Source organism: Dioscorea cayenensis, chromosome 4, assembly GCF_009730915.1.
Source record: "Dioscorea cayenensis subsp. rotundata cultivar TDr96_F1 chromosome 4, TDr96_F1_v2_PseudoChromosome.rev07_lg8_w22 25.fasta, whole genome shotgun sequence".
Classification (NCBI taxonomy): domain Eukaryota; kingdom Viridiplantae; phylum Streptophyta; class Magnoliopsida; order Dioscoreales; family Dioscoreaceae; genus Dioscorea; species Dioscorea cayenensis.
Window position 1 is genome coordinate 19,763,192 of NC_052474.1, and position 25,456 is coordinate 19,788,647.

The following is a 25,456-nucleotide window of genomic DNA, read 5'->3' on the forward strand; positions in this document are numbered from 1 at the left end:
GTTTATCTTCTTCAGAGAAAGTCAGATGCTTTATAGTTCATTGAGCCACACTCGCCTCAATAAAGCGGCGTCACCAAATGAAAGAACAGAATGGTGACAAACATGGTAAGAACAATGCTCAAGGAACTGAAGACACTGACAGAGCTCTGGGCAGAGGCGGTCACCACTGCCGCTTATATCTTGAATAGATCGCTGGCAAGTGTACTGAGAAGCTAACGCCCTATAAAGCTCTGACCGGGTCAAAGCCAAAGATGGACCATTTCAAGGTGTTTGGATGTCCGGCTTTTGTTATAGTTGACTCACAAATGAGGAAGAAATTTGATGCTAGGTCACAAAAGGGGGTTTTCATTGCTATTGCGAGAATTCAAAGGCCTATAAAATTCTTGTCCGGATACGAAAGATCCAAGTCAGTAGGAACATTTACTTTTTTTAGAATAAACATTGGGATTAGGAGAAAACATGTAACTCAGATGCCCAAGACTTCGTGCCCATTTCTAACTTTGAAGGGGGCTTAGACAATGAACAAGTAGACATCTATAAGCCGTCTGATTCCACAGATGAGCAAATGAAGCACAGCCAACATTCATACCTTCTCTCCTAGCATGCAGACAGGGATATTAGGACAAGATGGATCTTCAGCAAGGTATAGATATTTGACTGACATTTATAATACATGCTCATTTGCATAAGTTACTACAGACCTATTTTTGTTCGAAGACATCATGAAAGACAGCTTGTGGCTCACGGCAATGCATGAAGAGATGATGGCCATTCATAGGAACTACACTTGGGAAATCACTCAGTTACCATAAGGGAAATGAGCCATAGGGTTAAAGTGGATATACAAATCTAAGTTCAACCCGGACAGTTCCTTGCTGAGAAAAAAGATGAGGATGGAAGCAAAGGGGTATTCGTAGTTAGAAGGGATTGATGTTGATGAAGTTTACTTTCCGGTTACAAGAATAGAGATTGTTCAGATGTTCTTTGCCATTGGAGCTCAGAAGAAATGATATATTTATCAACTCAATATGTAGATGACCTTTTGAATGAAGAACTAAAGGAAGAGATGTATGTATCTCAACCTGAAGGGTTTGTTGTCAAAGGGAAAGAGAAGCATGCATACAGACTTCGGAAGGTACCGTATGGACTCCAATAACGCCTAGAGCATGGTAGAGCCGTATTGACTAACATTTTCATTAGATTGGGTTCAAACACAACCTCAAAGAACCCACAGTCTACAAGAAGCTTCAGGGAAACTCAGACATCCTTGTGTTATGTTTGTACATAGACGATATCATCTACATGGGCTCTTTAGATGAGATGATGATGGATTTCAAAAGCAATATGTTAAAGACTTTAGAAATGTCAGATCTGGGACAGTTGAAGTATTTTTGAGGTTTAAAGTAAATCAATTCAAAGGATCACTGTTTGTGTTCCAACAAAAGTATGTTGAAGATCTTTTAAAGAAAACATGGATGCTTCACTGCAAATCAATGGCCAGTCCAATGAATAATAATGAAAACAATACATATATTGGACAATCTAGAAGCGCGGATCTAACAAGATACAAAAAAAAAACTCATTGGTGGGTTATTATATCTTACTCGAACAAGGCCAGATCTTATGTATGTTGTTGGAGTAATCTCTAGCATGTTTTATGCAGTTCCCCACAATGCATCATCTAGGTGTAGTTAAGAGAATGCTGCATTATTTGGCAAGAACTACAGACTATGGCTTAGTGGCTTGGTCGGGTACTTAGATAGCAACTAGGATGGATCTCTGGAGGATAGGAGAAGTACTACAGGTTGGGTCTTATCCTTCATTTCAGTAGTGGTGGCTTAGTGTTCGAAGAAATAACAAATCACTCCATTATCTAGTATAGAAGCAAAGTACTTCTCTGTTACATTGATTGGTTGCGAGGAAGTATGGCTACGATGTCTCTTGGAGGATCTAGATGAGAAACAGGTGAGTCCAAGTGTTATATATTGTAACAATAGATCGACTATCTCCATTGCTCAAAACTCGACTATCCACGGACGAACGAAGCATATTGACTCTCATTTCAACTTTATTCATGACATGGTGAGTGATAGGATCATTGAGGTGAACATATTCACTAAGGCACTGCCAAATTACAAGCACGAATATTTTCGAGAAGAAGCTCTGAGTAAGGGGAGGATGTTAAAGCATATACTCAGAAGCTAAAGGAGTTGACTTTATTAGGATGGGCTAAACTGTTCACATAGCATGGTATATTCATGTGTGATTGGATAGAGCAAAGCAAAAGTCATTTGAGATTGAATGTTTGCTTTTCTTTTGTCTTTGAACTTTCGACAGTTGCCATGTTGGCATGCTTTTAATGCTTTTTATCTTTATATTTAGCATCTTAGTGTTTTGAATGTCAAGCTGATAGATTAAGCTTTAGTGCAACTTCATCGTGTGGACCTTTGAGTGTTCTGTGAGATAGACTCTTCATTTCAAATTCATCTCCATTGACAAAACTAACATACCAATGTGCTCATCTTAATCAAAGCAACCTATGAAAAGAAATGTCATGTCCCGAACCTGGCCAACAAAGAAACAATCATACACCCATAAAGCAGGAATTCTGTAGGCATGCAAGACTTCAGAACCTAATCCAGAGTGGAATAGATTAGAGCATAATGAACAAAACTGTAGGACAACCACAAGAGTTTAAAAGGTTACAATTTTCAAGGTCTACAATGGAGACAACAAAAAAATATAGTCTAACAACAACACCAAGCTATGCCTACTACTCGACGACCACTATTAAGATGCCCATTGGAAATCTTACTCCTGATTTGGAAAAGGGTCAAAAACAACATTATGAGCTTAACAACCCAAAAAGAAATCCACTAAAATATTTGAGGATTATGCAGAGTAAAAAATTTCAAATTCCATTATCAAGTATAACATAACTAGTACATATATACATAAAAAAGTGTAACATAAATCTCGACATGTACAGAATATCAGAGAATAATAATAGTTACAAAAGACAAGTTTTGTATCCATAATAACTTACAAAAACAAGGATTCGTAACAGTTTTTCAAAACATATAAATTCTATATGATTTGAATATCAAAGTGTGATAATTATTAAATACAAGGTTCTAGACCAAAATAATTTAACAAAGAATACGGATTCAGAACGTAATAGTTTTCTAAAATTATCTCTTCCAAACTTACTATGGTTGTTTTTTTTACCTCGGTGGCACCCAAGTCAGAATATTGGAGTCTATTTGTTTTACCTCGGTGGCCTGAGTCAAAAATATCAAAATCCATTTATTTTACCTAAGTGGCCCGAGTAAGAATCCGTTATTATTTCACTAATGTCTCTGCGCGAAACTATAGTCTCAATTCATATAATTCATATCGACACAGTCAACGTTGACCCCCGTCACATTGACTAAGTTAGTGCACAACTTATTTGGAGACTAAAACTATTAATATCAAAATAAACTTGGCGTGAAGTTTCAAAAATTCGATATGTTCAAAGAATTGGATGTCAATACCGCCAACAAAATATCGCTTAGTTATCAAACTAAAATAGAATAATATAATAGAATTTATAATATCAAGCTCTTCCATGTTCCCATTTGAGCAAAGATACTATAACTTAGTATATAATTAAAGGAATTGCATAATCCCACTTTTTTTTTATGGAAACTGAGCTAATTGTTTCAAAATAAAAGAATAATTAAGTAAACAAATAAATAACTTACTTTTAAAATTTAAAATAACAAATTAAATTATAGGTGGATTTACTTACTTGAAATTCTCCCAGCTCTAACTCACACCTAAAAACCAAAGTCAACACTCCTTGTTAGTCCCTAAAAATAACATAAAACCAATTCTAATTACTCAAAACACTATTATCAAAAACCGAGACCTGGATTATTTCCATGCCAAAAACAAAAGCACCCAATTTTTACTCAAATTGACACTTTACATAAAAAAATTAACACTTCCAATGCAAAAGCAAGAGGCACACATTCAAGGTTTCCAAGCATGGCTCGTAGCTCTAATAAATAGACATTTGCAACACCACTTTAATCAAAAGAATAAATAAAAGACGATAAACTCCTTCTATAAGAAAGGTCATCCACTAAACCAACCATAAGAACTGCAGATCATACAACATTAGGACTCCCTTGCAAAACACCACTCAATTCAAAGAAAATGGAGCCAAGAATCCTATCTAAGGAAGAATGCTACAGAGGCATTTTTCAAATGATAAAAAATCCTAAAAACACCAGCTATAGTCATATCAAATCAAATAGGAAACCAATACAAGTAGAGAGAATTTATCTTACAAAAAACCTTCGAACTATGGCTACAAGCAAGGTACAAAACCTTATCAAAGCAAAATTAAGATAGAAAACAAAGCAACCAGCTAAAATTTAGCACAACAATTCAATACTATGATGATCAACTAATTCTTTAGCACAATAAAGAAGAACCACCATAAAAGAAGCAACATTAGCTGTGTATGACCACCTATGAAATGCTTTAAAGTTATATATACAAATACTCAATTATTCCAGTAAACAATAAGCATGAACAAGGTTCAATGGTATGGCTATCAATCCAAAATTCAAGCTAGCCATTTGAACAAACATCTTGCCATTTCAACAACAAGCATAAACAAGGTTTGATGGGCATGACAAAAGGCTAAGCAAATGGACAAGTAGACAACAATTTACAATTTATCAATACAAACCAACATCTTTACAAGCAAACACAAGAAGAACTAACACAAGTTGGCTAAGGTTTACGAGCTAACCTCCACACAACAAAGCCAACAACTTGCCCCTTGAATTGCAAGTAGACAATTGAAATTTCTAGGCAAGAAACTTACCTAGCTAGTTATAGTAGTGAAGCCCACAACTAACACCCTTGAAGCCTTTCCTAGCTCTCAAGCACACCAAGAAGCTTTCACCCAAATCTCACCCAAGACTGCACATGGAAAAGGAGAGGGTGACACTCGGAGCCCTTTTTGAAGCTCCCTAAGGCCTTGACTTTGGCATGGCGTGACAAAAAAATGTCATGGTTGACCGCATGGCTAGGGGCATGGTCGACAGCAAAGCTACTGGAGAGGGAGATGTTCAAAGTTAGCTAAAAGAAAAAACAAAGGAACAAATGAGTTCACGGGTTGCTAAGAAAAAAAAAAAAGGAAAAACAAGGGTTGAAGGGTTTGACTTAGGGGTGGGATCCATAAGAAAGAAGGTAAACCACCAACAACAAATACTACTCTCTTCAGCCAAGGGAAGCAACCACACAATATCCACAAGCAAATATCTCTAATTAGAACTTCAAATACCAAAAATTTTATGTGAGAAATCCTCCCCAAAAGGAAGTAAAAAACCACGGGGATTGCAATCCACCAAAATCTCTACTAAATTAAATAATGGGTTCAACAAATCTTCCTAAATCATCTAAGAGCTCAACAACACTATCAAGAGAGACTATTGGCTCACCAAAGTCTTCAACACAAAGGTTGGAGATATATAACATAAAATAACAGAAAACAAGAAAATTTCACTTTTAAAACAAGAATCATAGTCAGGGCAGATATATGAAACTAGAGGTATCTTCTTGATGATCCAACCATTTAGATTGAATAACAATTAGTCTTGAACATTTGGTCAAAATTTCAGTCTGATCCAACGGTGAACTTTCCTATAATGATCAATTTAGTATAGCTTCTGAGGAAAACCGTGAGTCAAAAGTCATGGTTTAGTTCCAAGGAGTTGGTTTCCATTCATTTAATACTATGATGTTTTCCTAGGCTTGTTTAATGTTTTGCTAAGTCCCTAGAATGTTAAATTCTCTATGTAATTTCTTATATACATGTGTCTAGCATCTTTGAATGAAAGATGCACAAATAGGAAGTGCAACAACACTCAGATCTATTACTTAAAAAAAAAGAAATCTTTAGTAATTCTACTTCAATATCTCTCTTCCAACAAATTTAGTATCAGAGCTGTGTCAATCCACAATTGCTCCATTGCTGGAACCATGTTCAATTATTCCCAAAGTCAAGTTCCCATTTTTTTAAGGAGAAAACTATGTATATTGGGCTGATTAGATGCGTTTCTTCTTTATTGCACAGACTTGTGGGAGATTGTTGAAGAAAGATATGGTGATTCTCCATCAGCAAAAGGTGATTCATCCTCTAGTTGTAGAAGTTCAAAGACATCATCTCAGGGTGTTGCTCAAAACAAATAAAAGATCAAGAACAACACCCTTGAATTGAGTTACCTCCATCAAAGAATCAACAAGACCATTTATTCATGCGTTTTTTGGCATAAACAAAGCTAAAGATGCATGGCAAATTATGAAAAAAGAATTTCAAGAGAATAATAAAGTTGTCTCTAATAGATTTAGTCACTTTGGAAGAGCTTTGATTACTTGATAAGGAAAGAATTTGAAAGCATCACAGATTTGTTCTCCAGGGTTACTGAAATTGTAAATCAAATTAGAGCTTATGGCGATCAAATTGAATAAAAGAAGATCATAGAGAAAATTCTTAGAAGTCCACCACCAAAATTTGATCATGCAGCTGCAGTAATCAAAGAATCAAAAGATTTCTCAATTCTGACCATATATGACCTTTGTGGTTCCTTATAGTGGTTTCTTAGAATCACATGAGGAAAGAATCAAGTGATCCTCAGGTCAAACTTTGGACTAGGCTTTTCAATCAAAGGTCAATTTGGGATGAAAAAATCAAGAGAAGAAGGGATTTTTTCAGCATCAAGATTAGTTTCAAAGGAGTCAAAAATAGCCAGCCCCGAGGACGTGGAAGAGGCAGAAATAGTCAATTTCATAAAACCAATAATCAGGGAAAGAATTGCATGATATGCAAGAAGTCCAATCACACTTCAGCTAAATGCTATTTAAAGTGTAAAAGGTGTCGGATTCCAAATCATTCAGACCTAGACTAGCACAAGAAAAATGAAAATTCAGAAGCTAATTTAAGCATAGAGAATGATGAAGGACAAGTGTTTTTAACTTGTCTCAATGCTGAAAGCAGAAAAGATCGAGTTTGGTACCTTGGCAGCGGTTGCAGCAGCCATATGACAAATGACCATGAGTTATTTGTTAAAATTGATGAAAAGTTCTCAAAATTTTTCATTCTTGGTGATGGAAAATCTGAAAGAGTTGAAGAAAAAAGTGCAATTGTCGTTCAATCAAGATTTGATGAGCAAAAGTTCATTCATGATGTTGTTTATGTCCCAACTCTTACTAACAATCTCTTAAATGTTGGGCAACTAATTCAGAAAGGATATTGTGTGGTCTTTGGAGAAAATAAGTACAAAGTTAAAGACAAGAAGAACCAGCTGATGGCTAAGGTAGAGATGACTTAATTACAAAAAAGTTTTTTTACTCTCCATCAACTATATAAGTCTAGTAGCTTTGAAGAGTGAAATTTTCGAACAAATCTCAACTGTGGCATCTCAGATATGGCCACTTAAATCATGAGGGACTACAACTACTTAAGCAAAAGGTATGGTTTGTGGTCTCCCCCAAATAAATCAAATAGAAGGAGTTTGTGAAGGTTGTGTCTATGGGAAAATGCACCATCCTTTCCTAACGACTTCTTGGAGAGCCAAACTCCTATAGAGCTTGTTCATGCAAATATATTTGGTCCCAAAAGAACTCCGTCTCATGGGAATGAAAGGAACTACATTCTTTTTCTTGATGATTATACTAGAATGATATGGGGCTATATTTTATTTAACAAAAATCAGATGCCTTCTCAAAATTTCTGTAATTCAAAACAATTGTTGAATTACAAAGCGGATTGAAAATGAAAACCTTAAGAACTAATTGTGGAGGTGAATTCATCTATCAACCATTCATGGATTATTGTAAGAAAGAAGGCATTCAAAGGTAATTAACTGTGAGTAGAAGCCCTCAACAAAATGGAGTTGCTGATAGAAAGAACAGAACTATTGTTGAGATGGCTCAGAGCATTTTAAAAGGTAAGGAGCTTCCTAATTCTTTTGGTCTAAAGCTATACAGACTATTGTTTATATCTTAAATAAAACTCTAACAAAATCAGTGAAGAATAAAACTCCCTATGAAGCATGGAGTGGGAGAAAGCCAGAAGTTAGCCATTTAAAAGTGTTTGGTTATCCAGCCTACTCACTCAACAAGGCTCCAAATAAGGATAAGTTCGAGCAAAAAGGAGTGAAGCTTCTGTTCATTGGGTACTATGATGAATCTAAGGGCTACATGCTGCTAAATCCTGTTAGAAACAAGCTGACTATGGTAAGAGGTATCATCATTGATGAAAAGTAGTATGACAATGGAATTGTAGAAACCAAAATTCATCAAGTACTAAAGATTTTGCTCCAGCTAAGCATCAAGAACCAAATTAGCAGCTGATACTTAGAATCTAATAACTTCAAAAGCTGAAACCACATCTCAAAGCTAAAGCTCAGAATTTGTAAGTCCAGATAATGAAAGAACTTCATCTACTTATTCTAAGAAGATATGAAAGAGTTAAAATATCACCAGAAATATATGGTGATTTTAGAAACTATTTCTCCAATGAAAATGCAGTTCTTGCTCTTTTCTCTTGTGAGCCACAAACTTTTGAAGAAGCTGAAAAGGATGAAAAATGGCAAAATGCCATAGAAGAAGAATTGAACATGATTAATAAAAACAATACCTGGAATCTTGTAGATACCTAGAAGAAGAATTGAACATTATTGGCCTTAAATGGGTTTATAAGACTAAGTATAATGAGGATGGTTCTATTCAAAAGCACAAGACCAAGCTAGTGGCCAAAGGCTATTCCCAACAGGCCAGAGTAGATTTCAATGAGACTTTTGCACCAATTGCAAGAATTGAGACAATCCCACTTATTTTTGCAATTACTTTCCAAATTGGAACTAAACATGTATCAAATGGATGTCAAATTAGCTTTCCTTAATGGAGAATTGAAAGAGAAGTTTATGTGGAGTAACCAAGTGGATATGAAGTCAAAGACAAATAAGAGAAGGTGTACCTGCTAAACAAGGCATTGTATGGCTTTAAACAAACTCCACGAGCCTAGAATAGTAAGATTGATTCTTACTTTCAGAATTTAGGTTTTAAGAAAAATTCTCATGAACCATCACTTTATTTTATAAAGAATGAAGCCAATTTTATCATTGTCAGCTTGTATGTTGATGACATGGTTTTTAAAATCGTTTGAGATGTATGCCTCAAGGCAAGGCGCAAGGCCAAGGCCTTAAGGCGCACGCCTTCAAAAAGTTCACGCACTGAGGCGATGTGCCTCAATGCGTGTGAGGCTTAAGCCTAAAAAAAACCAATGTTTTGATTGTGACTCAAAGTCTAAAAGCAAATACAAATGTTTATTTGTATATACTTTTATTAATAAAACTTTATATATATATATATATATATATATCCATATGTATGTAAAATTCAATAAAAGAAAAAAGCTCATCAACACCTGTGTTTTTGCATGTAGTATGCACCAACTTAATTTTTTAATCTAAAGATTATGTAAATGACAAAAATTATCAAAGTAAACCATTTTTTTAGATTTAATGAAAATTATTCATTTTTTCAAGGGTAAGCTGGGGAAGGAAGCAGGAGCTCAAAAAAAGAACTATACACACAAATATACATGTTTTAAAAGAAATTAATTACTTATATATATATATATATATATATTAAACTATTCACACATATACCTTCCGAGATGAATAATTTCTATATTTTCCAAAATTTTAATTACCGGAAAATGAGAAATATTTACTTTACAAATGAAAAAATAATGTTCTTTAATAGGTAATAAGTTCAGAGAAATAAAGAGGCTACTTCCAAAAATATTGTGTTTTTGAAAAACAATATAGTTTTCAAATTTTTGATTGCCAAAAAACAAAAGTATTTATTTTACAAATAGTAAATAATATTCTTTAATAGGAAAAAAAAATTAAGAGAAATACGATTGAATATATATATATATATATATTAATTGATGAAGAACAAAATATTTTTAAGGGAAGTTTTAACTTACAAATAAGATGAGTTACAAATAAAATAAGTTACAATTTTATTAATTTCTGAAAACAAAACAAAAAGTATTTATTTTATAAATAAAAATAATTTATTTTATTAAGATAAGTGGCCTCTCGTTTAAGATAAGTTTCAATTTTATTAATGGTTGAAAACAAAACAAAAAGTATTTATTTTATAAATAAAAATAATATATTTTTAATAAGATAAGGCTTCTCATTTCCAACAAAAGGATTGTTTCAAATAGTAGCAAAGGTTTCTAGGGCTTCTATGGAGTGGACTGATTTGTGAATGAGAGAGATGAGAGAGCAAGGCAAGAAGACAAAGTAGTTGCACAATCAATCTTCTTCTACAACTAATAGCCAACATTCACTCTTCTGGCAAGTTTCTTTGTTTGTATTTTTTCCAATTGATATTTTTCATTTTTTTGTGTTATTTTTTATTCCTTTTAGCAATGTTATTCACATGTTTTTTCCAGCGTTGTTTACTTGTTTGCTTGTTTTTTCAGTGTCATTTTTTGTGGTTTTTTTCACTGTTGTTACTAGTTTTTTTTGTTTTAGATATTTAGGTAAATATGATTGCAAAGGGAACAAGTGAAAGTGGTGTTACAGCAAAAAATTGAAACAGAAAAGATCCGGCTTGGAAATATGGTACACAAGTAGGAGGGCCAAGGGGAAAGGAAAAGTTATGTCTACATACAATGCAAATTTTACAATAAAGTGATTAAAGGAGGAATAAAAGGAGTGAAAGATTACTTGGAGGGTACGCATAAAAATATTGTACCTTGTGATAAGGTACCACTTGAGGTTAAGTAAGAGATCAATGACTATTTGAAAACTAAACAACCCGTGAAGCATAAGGCACAAGAAGCATTTGATTTAACAGTTGATGCAGGCTCTTAGTTTAACACACATCCATCATTTGAAGTAATGGATTCTTGTCCAAGTGAGCATAATCACACAAGGGGAGTTCGAGGGCCAATGGATAGATTTGTTGTCACGCCCTGACCCGCGGGCCGCCACATGACAACCGCCGCGACAACCCTAGGAAGGACACCCACCACTCAACCCTCGAGTCCTCGCAAAGCTCACAAACTCCTGCTAAACAACAAGACCACAACGAAGATACAAGGAAGTAAAACTTTCACTCAGAAAATCAACCGAGTTGCAAAAGACATACAAGTCACAAGCACAGAGTTAAGGACACTAGTGGATCCACTGTAATTACACCATGCAATAAACAAAAACTGACTCAAGATGCAAATTGCCAAGCACTTCGCCTCGCTACGACGCCCCCAAACCACTAAAACCTGGAAGGGATGGGAGGGGGTGAGTAACCAAGGTCACTCAGTGAATGGGTTAGCACAAATCTAAAAGAATATCAAACGAAATCGATGCATTCCAATAAAAACGCTTTACAATAACATAAATGAACTGGAAACGTTTCACATTTGCAACACAATGTAAGTGCAAGATATGAAACCTTGGTATTTAAAAAACGAAATATAGGTTTTTTCGCAAGTATAGACAAAGCATCAACATGCATAAAACAAATGCATGGACATAAGTTCTCAAAATGAGTTGAAACACCAACTTAAACAAATAAAATTTTCAACATTCACAAATCCTCAACTCTGCATGATACATGTTTGAAAAGCATTAAAATATAAAATATGCTATGCAAGCGATCACACTTCGAATATACCAATTGCAAGAAAATATGGTTTTTCTTAAATACTAGAATTCCGTCTCGATCAAATAAGCAATGGCCTAAAAACACTCTCCAACATTAGTCGCCGTTGCGACTAAGTTGAGAACCGTCAAGGTCTTCGCCCCCTTGACGTTGGTCCACCGGTCCCGTGTGATGACCCCGGAATCCCGATGTATCTTCCAAGCAGGGATCTACACTTCCACCTGATCTAGACAAATCAACACTCAGGTCCACCATGCCACCTCTAAAGGCTGGCCCATGGGGACCCACTACTACAGTAGTCAGGCCTTAGCCCACCGTCACCATCCAGACCATCATGTAGAAGTAGCAATAATACAATTTGTATAAATCATAACACAGGGTCCTTATCCAGGACAAGCATTCACATATTGGAAATAAACATCATTCCCACAAAGCCAATGTCAAAGGCATAACAATGCATATAAACTTTCATAAAGTATTCCGATCCCGATATACCAATATGTTCAATAACATTTTTAGTCCAAATGCCAAGAATAACTCAATAACACGTGAAGCTTTTTAAGTTGATTGAAACATTGCTTTAGACAATAAAACCAACTAATATTAAATACATTGTAATATCCACAACTTAGATGAACATGGCATTCAGAAATGAAACTCCTTTCTCTTCACAACCATAAATATCAAAAGTATACTTATAAAAGGAAAGGTTTTACAAATCATTTCTAGAAGCAGATGCAAATAGTGTAAAAAGTCATCAGAAGAAACATGGCTTTTAGTCTAGTTCAACCTCAAGATACTTAGGATCATTCAAGCTTTCTCTTTCCGCAGCGCACTAAGTTTTCATCCAAGTACAAGATTAATCCCCAAAGTCTAGTCAACCACAACATCCAAGTCCTTTAAAAGTCATGAAAATGTGTTCATCTCATAACATATATTTACACATGCCAATATATATTGATCAAATCCTACTTTACACATTATCAGGTATTTACTTTCATAAGTCTTTACTATTCAACCCTTTCTTATACTCAATCATATCTTAGATCCTTATCATGGTGCCATTACCTCAACATCAATATTTACTTCATCTATAATAATCCCATTGTCAAAATACTCGAAAGTTGACTATCTCCTCTTAGGAGGATTAAATCAAACTATGATTAGAAATTCACAAGAATATTCATTTTTGCAATCCAACACTTGTCACATATAACTCAAGCTATTCATCATCAGCCTTCTAAAGAAATTACATTTAAAATAATAATCATAATCATTGACATCCACCCAATAGATACCACAATATGATCAAAATACAATTAAGCCCCCTATACTATGCTCACAAGAACAAACCTTATCAACTTTGGTAATCCTACAGCATAAGTGTAATTATGTCATCCATGGTTCTCAAATATTGCAAAGAAAATATTAGCATCAATCTCACTGACTACCCAAAATCATGCATAAGGTTCCACAAGTCATTCCAATTCCAATGTACTAGTGTAGTCATATACCTTAGCATTCAAAGCTTCATCAAGTTTTATGTACCATATTTATCACATCATGCCTCAAAACTTTAGAAATTATACATCACTAGGGAGATTAAATCATTTATTGAACAACATAATCCATTTTACTTATAACACTTAAGCTCAATGAACTCCTTGTAATAATCAACAATTTCTATTCATCCACCAAGCACGTATGTCCTCAAGTTCAACCTTAACTAACACAACTACATCCTCAGTAAACTTTCTCATAATTTCCAGAGAATAAACCACAAGTCATCCAAATAAACCATGGTCTCTAGTGGTTATCTTCACTTTATTTTAACCCACGAAACAGTAATTTAAAATATAATAAAGCTATGGAAATCATTTCAGAAGCAAATAAAATATTTTCGATACTCAATTAGAATTGTGCACTCAACATTATCCACTCACCGAACATGTCGTCTCACATGGAGACGCGCACACTGGTCGGCAATTTCCTTCCTCTTAGAAGATGTTTCGCCACCTAGACACAAGCAAGGAACCCAAGAAGTAATCAAGACCAAAACTCAGAATCAATATGCATACATATGTGATGTTACATGCCAGACATGTAACACTAGGGTTCTAGGGCGATGCCATTTTGGATCCAAAAAAACTCAAACTAGAGGAAACCTAGTTCCAATAAGTCCAATGAATGAAGGGCTTCAATTTAGATCAAAGAAATACAATAAAAGGGCAAAGTGTTTCTGTGTTACAGTACCGCTACAGTGATCTAGATCGCTACAGTACCCAAGAACTTGCTACAGTAATCAAGAACGTGCTACAGTAAAGCCAGCTCTAAAAAAATGGGTTCTCGCCGATTTACAATACCAAATCATGAAATTTCTTGACAAACATACACACAAACTAATTACCAGATTGAAGGCTTCGATTTAACCCTAATAATAACCTAATCCACTGGGTATTTCTAGGGTTTCCAAGGTTTTCAAAAACGAGGAAAATACGAGAAAAAATATAAAAATAAAAACCTTGGATTGAGGCCTTACCACACTCAAGAGCTTGAGAGGAAGAAGTTTGAGGCTTTGATTCGAAGAAAAGCTCGGCGGAGAAATTTTTTTCCAAAAACGGGAAACTTGGTCGAAATGAAGGAAATGAGAAGAAGAAGAAAAGAAAACGAAGGGAAGAAGAGTATAGAAGGTTCGGGATGCTAAAGTATCGGAGCTACAGTATTTGGGCTACAGTAGCATGCTACTACAACACTGGTCTACTACAGTGTTTTCTCTTTTTCTCTCAAATTACTCTTTTGCCCTTCTAACAAAGGAATGGAAACAAGGATCCAAATGACCAAATTGCCCCCGGTTTTTGGCAGGATTTTGCACATAACCCACTGTGCAATCAAGTAAAAATGCTACCAATGCATGCATAGAAATCGGAAAAGGTCCGAGGTCAAAAATCAGGATAAGGGTATCACATTTGTTATTAATGTTGATGGAGAAGATGAGGCTGATACAGGAACATAACCAATAATTACTCCTACAGTTACAAATTCAAAAGAAGCTCGTAATTTGGTTTGCTTGAATATTGGAAGATTCTTTTTTGAGAATGAAATTCCTTTCACTGTGATTAAAAGTCCTTCTTTTACACACATGGTGATATCGATAGGCAATTATGGTCGGGGACTTAAACGGCCCTCAATACATGAATTGTGTAATTGAAAATATACAAGAGATTAAGACACTAAATAAAATTGTAGAAGAGATGAAAAAAACATGGCCTAGCACAGGAGTTTCTATAATGTCGGATGGATGGAAATATACAAGAGGCAGAAGCTTAATCAACTTTTTTGATTAACAATCCTAAGGGAACAGTATTTCTGAAATCCGTTGATGTATCAAATAAGGTGAAGGATGGAAAATTCTTATATTAGCTTCTTGATGATGTGGTTGAAGAGATTGGTGGAGAAAATGTTGTTCAGGTCATTACAGATAATGCATTAGCTTATAAGTATATAGGCAGTCTCTTGATGGAGGAAAGAAAATGATTATATTGGACTCCATGTGCCGCACATTTTTTAGATTTGATGTTAGAGAAACTTGGAGAATTGCCTCAACACAAACATGCATTGTTGAAGGCAAAGAAGGTGATGAAGTTGATTTGACTAGCAACTACAAGATTTGCTACAACATATTTGACTTTACAAAGCCTTCTTCAATCAAAACATGGATTGGAACAAATGTTCACTTCTAAAGAGTGGTCAACAAGTGCTTGGGCAAACAAAGCAGAAAGTACAGTAGTAAAAAAAACATGAAGGATTTTGGCGTAGTGTGATTTATACCATCAAGACCACAAAATCTCTTGTTGGAGTTTTGAGATTAGTTGATTCTGAGAAGGTGCTGAATATGGGATTTATTTATGGCGCAATGGATAAAGCAAAAGAAGAAATAGTAGCGAATTTAGGATGACAAGTGGCAGATTACAAATAAATTTTGGATATCATTGATGAGAAGTGGGACTAGCAATTACATCAACCTTTGCATGCGGCTGCTTATTTTTTAAATCCACAGTTTCAGTATGAGCCTTCCTTTTCTATGCATCCAGAAGTTGAAACCGGCTTGTATATTTGTATGGATAAGCTGATTCCAAACCGAGCAGAACGGGATTTGGCTAACATCCAACTTGATCAATTCAAGAAGAAAAAAGGATTGTTTGGCAACACACAAGCACAATCAACATATAAGTTGCATTCTCTTGGTATTAAAAACTAAACCTAATGCATTATTATGTCAAAAATGAACTATATATAGATTACAAGTTATAAGTTAAATTATTGTTTCTTGTAGCTGATTGATGGGAAGCATATGGTTATGTTACCATGGAGCTCTCAAAATTTGCACAAAAGGTCTTAAGCCTTACTTGTTCATCATCGGGATGTGAATGACACTTTCAATCAGGTAAATTATGTTTTACTAAATCTTAAACTTGATTTCAATATAATTAAATAGCTCATATTTTCCATTAGATAATGTCATGGACCACTTTATTTAGTTTGAATTCAGCTGGTTGGATTAATATCATCACGAAGTTAATTCAAAATAGAATTCAAACTAACATACAAACAATAGATTTGATAATTTAAAAGAGAGCTTTAGTCATGAGAAATTATACAACCGAATTGGATGTATTATTATTATTATTATTATTATTATTATTATTATTATTATTAAATGTGAACAAGTGACAAACCTTCAATGAGTTGAAAGAGGTTTAAAAAGTCTACCTGAGTTGAGACTCGAGAAAGATTCAACCTTTCAACTTTGCAGAGTCGGTGTGTTATCATTCTACTTCTTTTAGACCTTAAGTAGCATTCATCGCATGCATTTAGTTTTTTTATAAAATTCATATATATACCATAAAATCTTTCCTATAATATCCATCATATACTAAACAAAACAAATTTGAATTTGAATGGGATTTCTTTAAATTTGATTAAAGTTCGGTTTATGGTATATAAAACATATTCAAGCATAAATATAAACTATTAAAGAGAAAAAAAAAACTGATGGTTTCCATTCAAACATATTATATACTTCTCATTTTAGAGGTTTTCTTTGGTCTTTTACTTGTCTATTTAAAAAATTTATAAAGGCGTTAAATATTATTTTTTTTCAAATTTACCTTTTATATTTAATATAACTCTTCAACTTTTAATATATTATATTCAATTACATATCTTTTAAAGTATATTTTAAATAAAAATAATTTTAAAAAATCAATATAATTTTTTATAAAATTTAAATTGTGAACTAATTTCAATCTATTTTCTTAATCTTTATAAATTAGATAAGATGGGAGAATGAATTTTAATATAAGTATATACCTATTAAAACCAACTTTTATATATATATATATATATATAGTGTAGTTTCATCGAGCTTGATTCCCGCTTTCCAAGCGTTTCCATGGCGGTTCATCTCCGTCTCCATGTGCATCTCCGAGCGAGAACAATATCATCGCTCGCTCCCTCCCCATCGCTCAGCGACGTCGTCAACGACCTCTGCCGCATCCTCAGCGATCGCCGCGCAGCGCACCACGAACTCGAGCCCGCCCTCCTCCCCTTCTCGTCCCATCTCTCCTCCGACCTCGTCGACCACGTCCTTCGCCGCTGCCTCAACCTTCCCCTTTCCTCCCACCGCTTCTATCTTTGGGCTCTCCGCCACCCTTCCTTCCGCCCTTCGCCGCACTCTCTGTCGATCCTCGCCTCCTCTCTCCTCTCCTCTCGTCTCTACCCTCTCCTCTGGTCCCTTCTCTCCGACCTTCCCCATTCTCCCGATCCCAAGATCTTCCACCTCTTCTTCCGCTCCTACGCCAGCGCCGGCCTCGCCTCAGATGCCATCCGTGCCTTCTCCAACATGCCCAGGTTCGGTGTCTCCCCAACTCTCCACGACCTCCACTTCCTCTTCCTCTCATTGTGCCGCTACAAGCTCGTTGCCGACGCACAAGCCTTCTTCGATAAGGTAAAAACCGATTTTTCAGTCACCCAGAAAACCTACTCCATTCTCATGAATGGCTGGGCCAAGGTTGAGGATTCCAAGATGGCACTCAATTTGTTCGATGAAATGCGGAACAGAGGCCTCCAGGTTGATGTGGCCGCGTATAACACTCTTTTAGCAGCACTTTGTAGTGGAAAAAGAGTTAGTGAAGCTTATGATCGCTTGCTAGAGATGCAGAAAGTGTATGGCCTTGAGCCGGATGCCGCAAGCTATTCTGTGTTCATTCGCACTGCTTGTGATGCCAAGGAGTTGGGCACCACGGTGAAATTGCTTGATAGAATGAAAAGATACAATCTTGCGCCAAATATGTATACTTATAATTGTGTTCTCAGGCTGTTCTGTGAAATGGAGAAGATTGATGATGCCTATGAGTTGCTTGATGAAATGCTTGAAAGAGGAGTGAAGCCAGATGTTTGGAGTTATAATGCAGTGTTGGCAGTGCATTGCAAACTTAAGGAGGTTAATAAGGCATTGCGGCTGTTCTCTAGGATGGATAGGGATTCTTGTTTGCCGGAAAGGCATGCATATAACATGTTGCTGAAGATGCTCGTCGGTGTTGGAAGGGTAGATAGAGCGATGGAGGTTTGGGATGGAATGGAGAAGAGGGGATTTTATCCAGCAGCTCCAAGTTATTCAGTGATGATTCATGGGTTGTGTAGGAAGAAGGGGGGCATTGAGCATGCATGTAGGTACTTTGAGATGATGGTGGAGGAGGGTATACCACCATATCAGAGTACTTGTGAACTTTTGAAAGACCAATTGTTGCATCTTGGATTGAAAGAGAAGGTTGATATACTCTTTGATAAGATGCAGCGGAGCTCATCATGCACGATACAAGAGCTTTCTAGTTCCATGGATAGAAAAAAGAAGGCTTATCAAGACCGAAAGGAGATAGAAGAGTGCACAGTGTAGATAGCTTATGTCAAGAATAGGATCATGGTTCATAATCTAATCTTGGATATGAACTCTTTCAGCCATCACCACCAATCAGTCATCCGCAAGTTGAATCCATTTGGCAGCTCCAAAATATTCAGTGATGTTTCATGTGATGTGCCGGAAGAAAAGGGGCCTGCTAGCCTGGAGGAGGCAGGTAGGTACTTTGAGGATGGTGGTTGACACAGCATGATGGAAGAAATCTCTTTACTCTGTTTTGAGTGTGAGTTCTTGGATTAGAACAGTATCCGCTGCGTTAGTGGTGAAGGGTATATTGTTGTATCGGTGTTTTTATGAATTGTCAAGAGGATTGATGTTGTGCCTTGGATTGAAAGAGAGATCGAAATATGCTTTGATAAGATGCAGTGGAGCACACCATGCATACATGAGTGCCATGGGCGCCATGGGTAGAAGTAAGAAGGTGAATCAGGCTCAAAAGGAGATGGAAGATCTGGCATTGTAGATATATCATGTCAAGAATGTGATCATGGATTCATGGTCTTTGCATTGATTAGATGAATAATTTGCAATATGAATGCCATCTTAGCAGTCAGCTCTGCAAGGACATTGGTAAGCAGTTGCTTCTTCAAATCATTGTATTATTTGCCAATTGCTAGCCATGCAGAAGGATGACATGACTGGTTGAACACTTGTACAAACGTAATGATGTGGAGCTTATGATGAAACTGAGAATGCTAAGGTTAGTGACTATTCTCATGCGTTTACTGATATTTTTGTCTGTTTTAAGGAGTAATGAGTTGTGATGATGCTTGAAATTTCAGATATATTACATATGCTTGTAATAGTTCCAAGATTTATATGTTTATTTATTTATTTATTCCATTGAATTCACTGTTTCACTTGTGAGTTCTTGCTCATAGCTCTTAATTTATACAGTGAAGGATCTGGCTCTGGAAACCTTTTTAAAAAGTATTTTTATTTATTTAGCCTCTTAGAATTAATAATTGGAAGTGGAGCAGGGCAGGGAATGAGACTCCCGCTCCCCACGGAGATGGGGTTTCTCGGCTCAAAATTTACATAAAATATTTCTCCTAACATGTCATAATATATATATATATATATATGATTAAACAATAATATTAAAGTACAAATTAAGTTATATTTACTGGGACATTATTGATGAAATATCACAAATATTTTTTTAAAAAAACCAAAAATTTGATGATTTTGTATATAATAATATTATATTCATATTAAATATTTTTTAATAAATACAATAAAAATAGATAATATATTTTTATTGGTGGAAAATCTTAGCGCCCCCACGGGGAGCGGGGTGGGAAACCCGCGAGCGGAGAAGCACACCCTGTCCCTGTCTCGCTCTACTAGACGGGGAGAAATTTTTTCCCACTCCTCACCCTACAAGAGAATGTTTCGGAGATCCCTGCTCCAAGTTTTAGATATAAAAACAAACAAATGATTTACTACGTAAGTGTGAATGAAGTTATGTTTTATTCATTGCTATGGTAATAAAAAAAATTAATATTTATTTATGTACTTTCATGGTCACACAAAATGATTTTTTAAAATTAAATATGATATTTGTACGTGTATTTATATATATATTGAAAAAAACGACAAACACCAGAACCTAGAGACGTGCACATGTGGGAAGCAAGGCTTAACGCTGACTCACATGCTTTTTATCTTTGCATAGAACATAAGGTTCGATATCGGATACTCACTGAAATAAACGCCCTACGAGTTGATACCAATCAATCCAAAAGCCATTGATTTTATGTATATATATATATATATCAGTAAATATGATTTTTTTTATTATATAATTTTATATTTTGTACGGGTCCTTCTGTTCTGGCGTGACAGATCCGACCCGATTGCAACCTCGCTTGCCTTCCAGCACTTGCGAGTCACGTGCGTCCTATATCCTTCATTCCCACTGCGCCGTCTTCATCCGAGGTCCAGTGATCGTTAATGGAGGCGGCCGGCAAGGGCTTCGCCGATCTCGATCCCGTCTTCGGAGAAGCAAAGGCTGAGTGGAGCCATAGCTCTGCCTCTCCGGCGTCTCCGCTCCACCAATTCCTCTTCCACGCACGCGCCCTCGATCCTTCCTGCCTTGAGATCGCGGCCACCGACTTCCACTCCCACACCTTCGATCTAAAACTCACCGTCTTGGAGCTTGAGGACCTTGTAATCATCGCGTCTCTTCTCCACTTTTACTGATTTCAAGCTGTGATTTTTTTTTTTCTCTGCAGAGGGACGACGTTGGGATTGGTGGCTCTTGGTTCGAGTTTCTTGATTATCTGATTGCTTCTTTGTCTTCAGAGGATGTGAAGCTTGTATTGGATAGCCCTGGTTAGTTTTTTCTTATATTTTTCTTTTGTGTATATATATATATATATATAATGCTGGTGTTGTTGAATTATATGATTTACATCTCATTCGTGTTTGATTTTTAGGAGTACTATCTTGTGTTTGTCTAAAATTGAAGTTTTTAGAGGATTGGTAGAAAATTCAAATTGATTAGAAACATTGTCAAAACCACTGTAATTGAAACTTTGTTGTTTTATCTTGTTTGCATTTTGGGAAGTTGAAAACTATTTTGGTGCTTGTTTCATTCTTGAAAGTGTTTTACTTTCTTTAAATATCAATGTTTAGTGAATGCCATGTTCAAGATTCCTTCTATTTGATTAATATCATTTTTTATTGAAATCCTTATAACTCAGATGCCATACATGCTAAATTGATAGCCCACAAGTCAAAGGGACTACCTCGCATTTCTCTTTCTCTCAACAGAAGTATAAATTCATCAGCTAATGATGTCATGGCGAGTTTATCGCTCGTGCTTTTTGGGGCATTCAAGCAGAAGCAGAACGATGTAATAAAAGGTTCGCTGCTTATACTCATGTAAGAAGAACTTCCACTAAGTTGGATATCATATCATGGGTTGAAGACTTATGTGAATTACTGCAAATGTTTTTTTAACTTATGTAATTGTGTTGTATTTTCTTTGTCCAGGAAAAGAACATTCTAGACAGTTGGCTATATCTCTGACATCTGAGAAGGTGTGTAAGATGTACCGGACATTATTTACTTACCACTTTTTTCTGATTTACTAAGTGCAAACTATTAATTTGTGAGAGAGATATACAGTGATCATATGCCATGGTTGCTGCATAAAACCTGTTATGGAATTGGTCCTTTGTTTTTCTTGGTGGTCATGGTGACTAATCATACATAATCAAAGAACATGAGTGATTTATTTATTTATTTGTTTTGAATCTTCTAGTTTTTCATTGTTCTCCTTTATGAGCATTGATATGTGTAGGAAACATAGTAAGGAGATAGTTTGGTGTATGTTTTATCCTATGTTGTGTGCATATCTGGTTGGAAGGCACAGATGAAGCTATTTTTCCTGAACAATGCATGTTTATATTCAGGAACAAAATGTGGTTATTGTTTATCTCCTTAATTGCTATGATTATTTTTATATTCAGGAAAGGTGTGAAAGTTTGCAGAGGCAGCTTGATAGTTGTTCATTTTCAAAGATGCGGAAAGCACCTAAGCTAAAGGGATCAGATGACAACACACCACCTGTTGCTGATACTATTAACAATTTGGATGCTTCATTAGTATCCAAAACTCAGCAAGCATTAGGTGAGAGAATTCATCGGCTATTTTTTATTCTTATTGCATGGAAATTGCTGTTGGCTTTTCTCATATGAGGCTATGAGCACTACCAGATTAACTTTTGACTTTTAGAACTCAGACTGCATCTATTGTTTCTGATCTTGAAATTTAATCTGAAAATGCCAGGAATCGTTTGTAGGTCAAACCATAAGCTTAGTTTAGCTTGTTATTTATATATTACGTGATTTAAAAGGTCTATAATTAATCACTCGGGAACCTTGTGTATTGGTGTCGATTTGATAAACGTTTTTAGGAAAATGGAACAAATAAACAAATCAAATTGATGAATTACAAGCAAACTTCTATATAAGCCCAGTTATGGAGCTCCGCTTTGAATGTAGCAGAGAAATGTTGAGGGACATCTTAAGTTCTTCGGAATGTCCATCTTGTGTCTTTGTTAGAGAATTTTTTTCAAGGTTGGCGGATACAAGCTTATTGGTTTTCATCATTTTACAATGTCATAAAAAATTACTGTTACCGAACTCTTTAATGGTGAATGATGTTCCTATCGCAGATGTACCATCTGGTAGAGATGCTCAACCTGTGAAAGCAGTTCATCGAGCTGCCCCGGTGAATCGAAGGTATTATCACAATTGCTAGCACCTTGTTGACATCTTCCACTTTTTCCTGATTTGGTTTTTGTAAGCAGGACCAAAGTTAGAGGTGCTCTGCTGCAAGATTCTAAGGATGATGATGGCACCTGAACAATTCATCAAACAAAGTCCTTGATATCTCACATCACTTGGTAAATTTACTTATTAATGGCACTCTAGGTAACGTTTCATATTAGGAAAGAAACAATTGTAAGTTTGCATATTGATACAATATACATGCATTTTGTTCGATTTTCCCTTTTTTTTTTTTATATTTCCAAATGTACCATACGCTGTGAATTTCTCTGTAAAATTTTTTATTCAATTGTCAATCCAACTGTAACCAGGATTCTTATCAATCCTTTTCTTTTGCATCATTCTTCTAATCACTGCTGATCTTTCCCACTCCCCATGGGATGCGTATACTCCACTTAGCTGCACATAAGGACCAGACTGTGAAGGATTAAGCTCCATGAGCTTCTTCGCCACTTTACATGCAAGGAACTCATTTCCTTGAGCTTTACATCCCCCGAGAACTAATGTCCACACACTAGCATCACCTTCAAACTGGAATGGCATTTGTTCGATGAAATTCACAGCCTCCTCCAATTGTCCAGAGCGTACTAACAGATCAACCATGCATGAATAATGCTCGGCTACTGGCACAATACCATATTCTTCTTTCATTGTTTGAAACCATCTCAATCCTTCCTCCAATATCCCACAATGGCAACAGCCAGACAGAACTGCAATGAAGCTCACTTCATTTGGAAGAACACCGGCATTTCTCATGTCCTCAAAGAGCCTAAGAACTTCTATTCCATGTCCACTCATTGAATACCCCATCAGCATTGAGTTCCATGGAGCTTCATCAAATTTAATCATCGAATCAAATAATCGTCTCCCATCACTAACTCTACCACATTTGCAGTAAAGATCAACAAGGGAAGTAGACATAATCTGGTCTGAAACGAGACCAAGAATCATCGCAAGAGCGAAGATCTCTTCCCCAAGTGTTAGACAACATACCGAAGCAGCAGCACTGACAGCACTAGCCAATGCCACCTTATCAGGCCGGAGATCAACACGGCGCATTTCGCAGAAAAGCTCTAATGCTTCGCCAGCATAACCATTTTGGCTGTAACCGACTATCATCGAGTTCCATGAGATCAAGCTCTTGTTCGGTATCATCTCAAAAACCCGCCTAGCATCTTCGATTCGGCCACAATTTGCGTACACATTGATCATGGAATTCAGTAAAATTGTATCATGAACTTTGATATCCCGAAAAATCATGCAAGCATTCTCCCAGCAACCAAACTTAGAGTAAACATCCAAGAGAGCACTTGCAACAACAATGTCTCGCAAAAATCCAAGTTTTGATGCAAAACCATGCAACTGTTTGCCATTGTTAAGCATGCCTGTGCTCACACAAGCACTAAGAACATTAGCAAGAGTTGAAAAATCACCTCGAATTCCAGCTCTGATCATTCTTATGAAGAGATGCAATGCTTCTTCTCCTTGGTAATTCGATACATACCCGTTAATCATAGAATTCCATAGAACAACACCTGGGTTTGTTCTACAATCAAAAATCATTCTTGCATCAACAAGTCTGCCATTTCCTGCATATCCGGTGATCAATGCTGACAACGAAAACTCGTCTGGTTCCTTCATCGACTCCAAAGCCCGGTGAGCATCGTCTAAATCTCCACATTTCCCATACATGTTAACCAGTGAACTTCCGAGAACTGAATCAACCTCAATTCCGTGAACCAAAATACGAGAATGAATTTGCTTGCCAAAGCGATAAAGCAACCAATCGGCGCAAGCACTGAGCATTGTCGCCATTACAAAACCATCATTGCATGGGGAAGGAGAATCAAAATCCAGTTTTTTACACAACTTGAAAGCTTCTTGAACCTGCCCACATTGAACGTACCCATGAATCATAGAATTGCAAGCAATTACATCTCTCTTTGGCATATCATCAAACACCTTCCGAGCATTACCAATATCACCAAACTTCACTAAACCAGTAACCATGGTGTTCCAAGAGAACTCATTCTTCTCAATCATGGCATCGAAAAGCTGTAGAGAACTCTTGGAATCATTGGCCTTGAAGTAGGCGTCGATGAGAGTGTTATAAGAGAAGCAGTTCCTGTGCGGCATTTCGTCGAACAGTTGGCGGGCGTCTTCCAGAGCGGCATTGCTGGTGCACCGGGCGTAGGATTGGAGAATGCGATTGGAATGGAAGAGAGAGGAAATGGAGCCATCTTTGATGAGAAGGCAATGAACCTGCTTTCCAAGAGAGATAGAGCTGTGACCGGCGCATGATCGGAGAAGACGATTCCATGAATGAAGGTCTGGATTCATGAGAGGACGATGACCATTCTTTGGCGGAAAAGCTTCAATTTTTTATTTTTTATTTTTATTTTGCATATATACCCCCTAAAACATTCAT

The 25,456-nt window shown here is 36.2% G+C and overlaps 3 protein-coding genes across 4 annotated transcripts; 2 read left to right on the plus strand and 1 right to left on the minus strand.

The window, feature by feature from the left end:
* The first annotated feature begins 17,203 nt into the window (after window positions 1-17,203).
* On the plus strand, window positions 17,204-19,190 carry LOC120258752 (pentatricopeptide repeat-containing protein At1g52640, mitochondrial). The gene is made up of 3 exons (XM_039266188.1): window positions 17,204-18,702; window positions 18,769-18,884; window positions 18,973-19,190. The coding sequence occupies exons 1-3, from the start codon at window positions 17,204-17,206 to the stop codon at window positions 19,188-19,190; spliced, it is 1,833 nt and encodes a 610-aa protein (XP_039122122.1).
* Window positions 19,191-19,368: 178 nt separating this feature from the next.
* On the plus strand, window positions 19,369-23,351 carry LOC120258548. 2 transcript variants are annotated; one of them, XM_039266000.1, is made up of 8 exons: window positions 19,369-19,427; window positions 20,576-20,899; window positions 20,965-21,064; window positions 21,436-21,597; window positions 21,728-21,774; window positions 22,207-22,366; window positions 22,914-22,980; window positions 23,049-23,351. In XM_039266000.1, exons 2-8 carry the CDS (start codon window positions 20,684-20,686, stop codon window positions 23,101-23,103), a joined length of 807 nt encoding a protein of 268 aa, XP_039121934.1. In that variant the 5' UTR covers window positions 19,369-19,427; window positions 20,576-20,683; the 3' UTR covers window positions 23,104-23,351. The 2 variants fall into 2 exon arrangements, with proteins under 2 accessions (XP_039121934.1, XP_039121935.1); XM_039266001.1 differs by having other exon boundaries at window positions 21,460-21,597.
* Window positions 23,294-25,404, minus strand: LOC120258546 (putative pentatricopeptide repeat-containing protein At1g77010, mitochondrial). The gene has a single exon (XM_039265999.1). It carries the CDS (start codon window positions 25,366-25,368, stop codon window positions 23,314-23,316), a length of 2,055 nt encoding a protein of 684 aa, XP_039121933.1. The 5' UTR covers window positions 25,369-25,404; the 3' UTR covers window positions 23,294-23,313.
* Window positions 25,405-25,456: the final 52 nt, after the last annotated feature.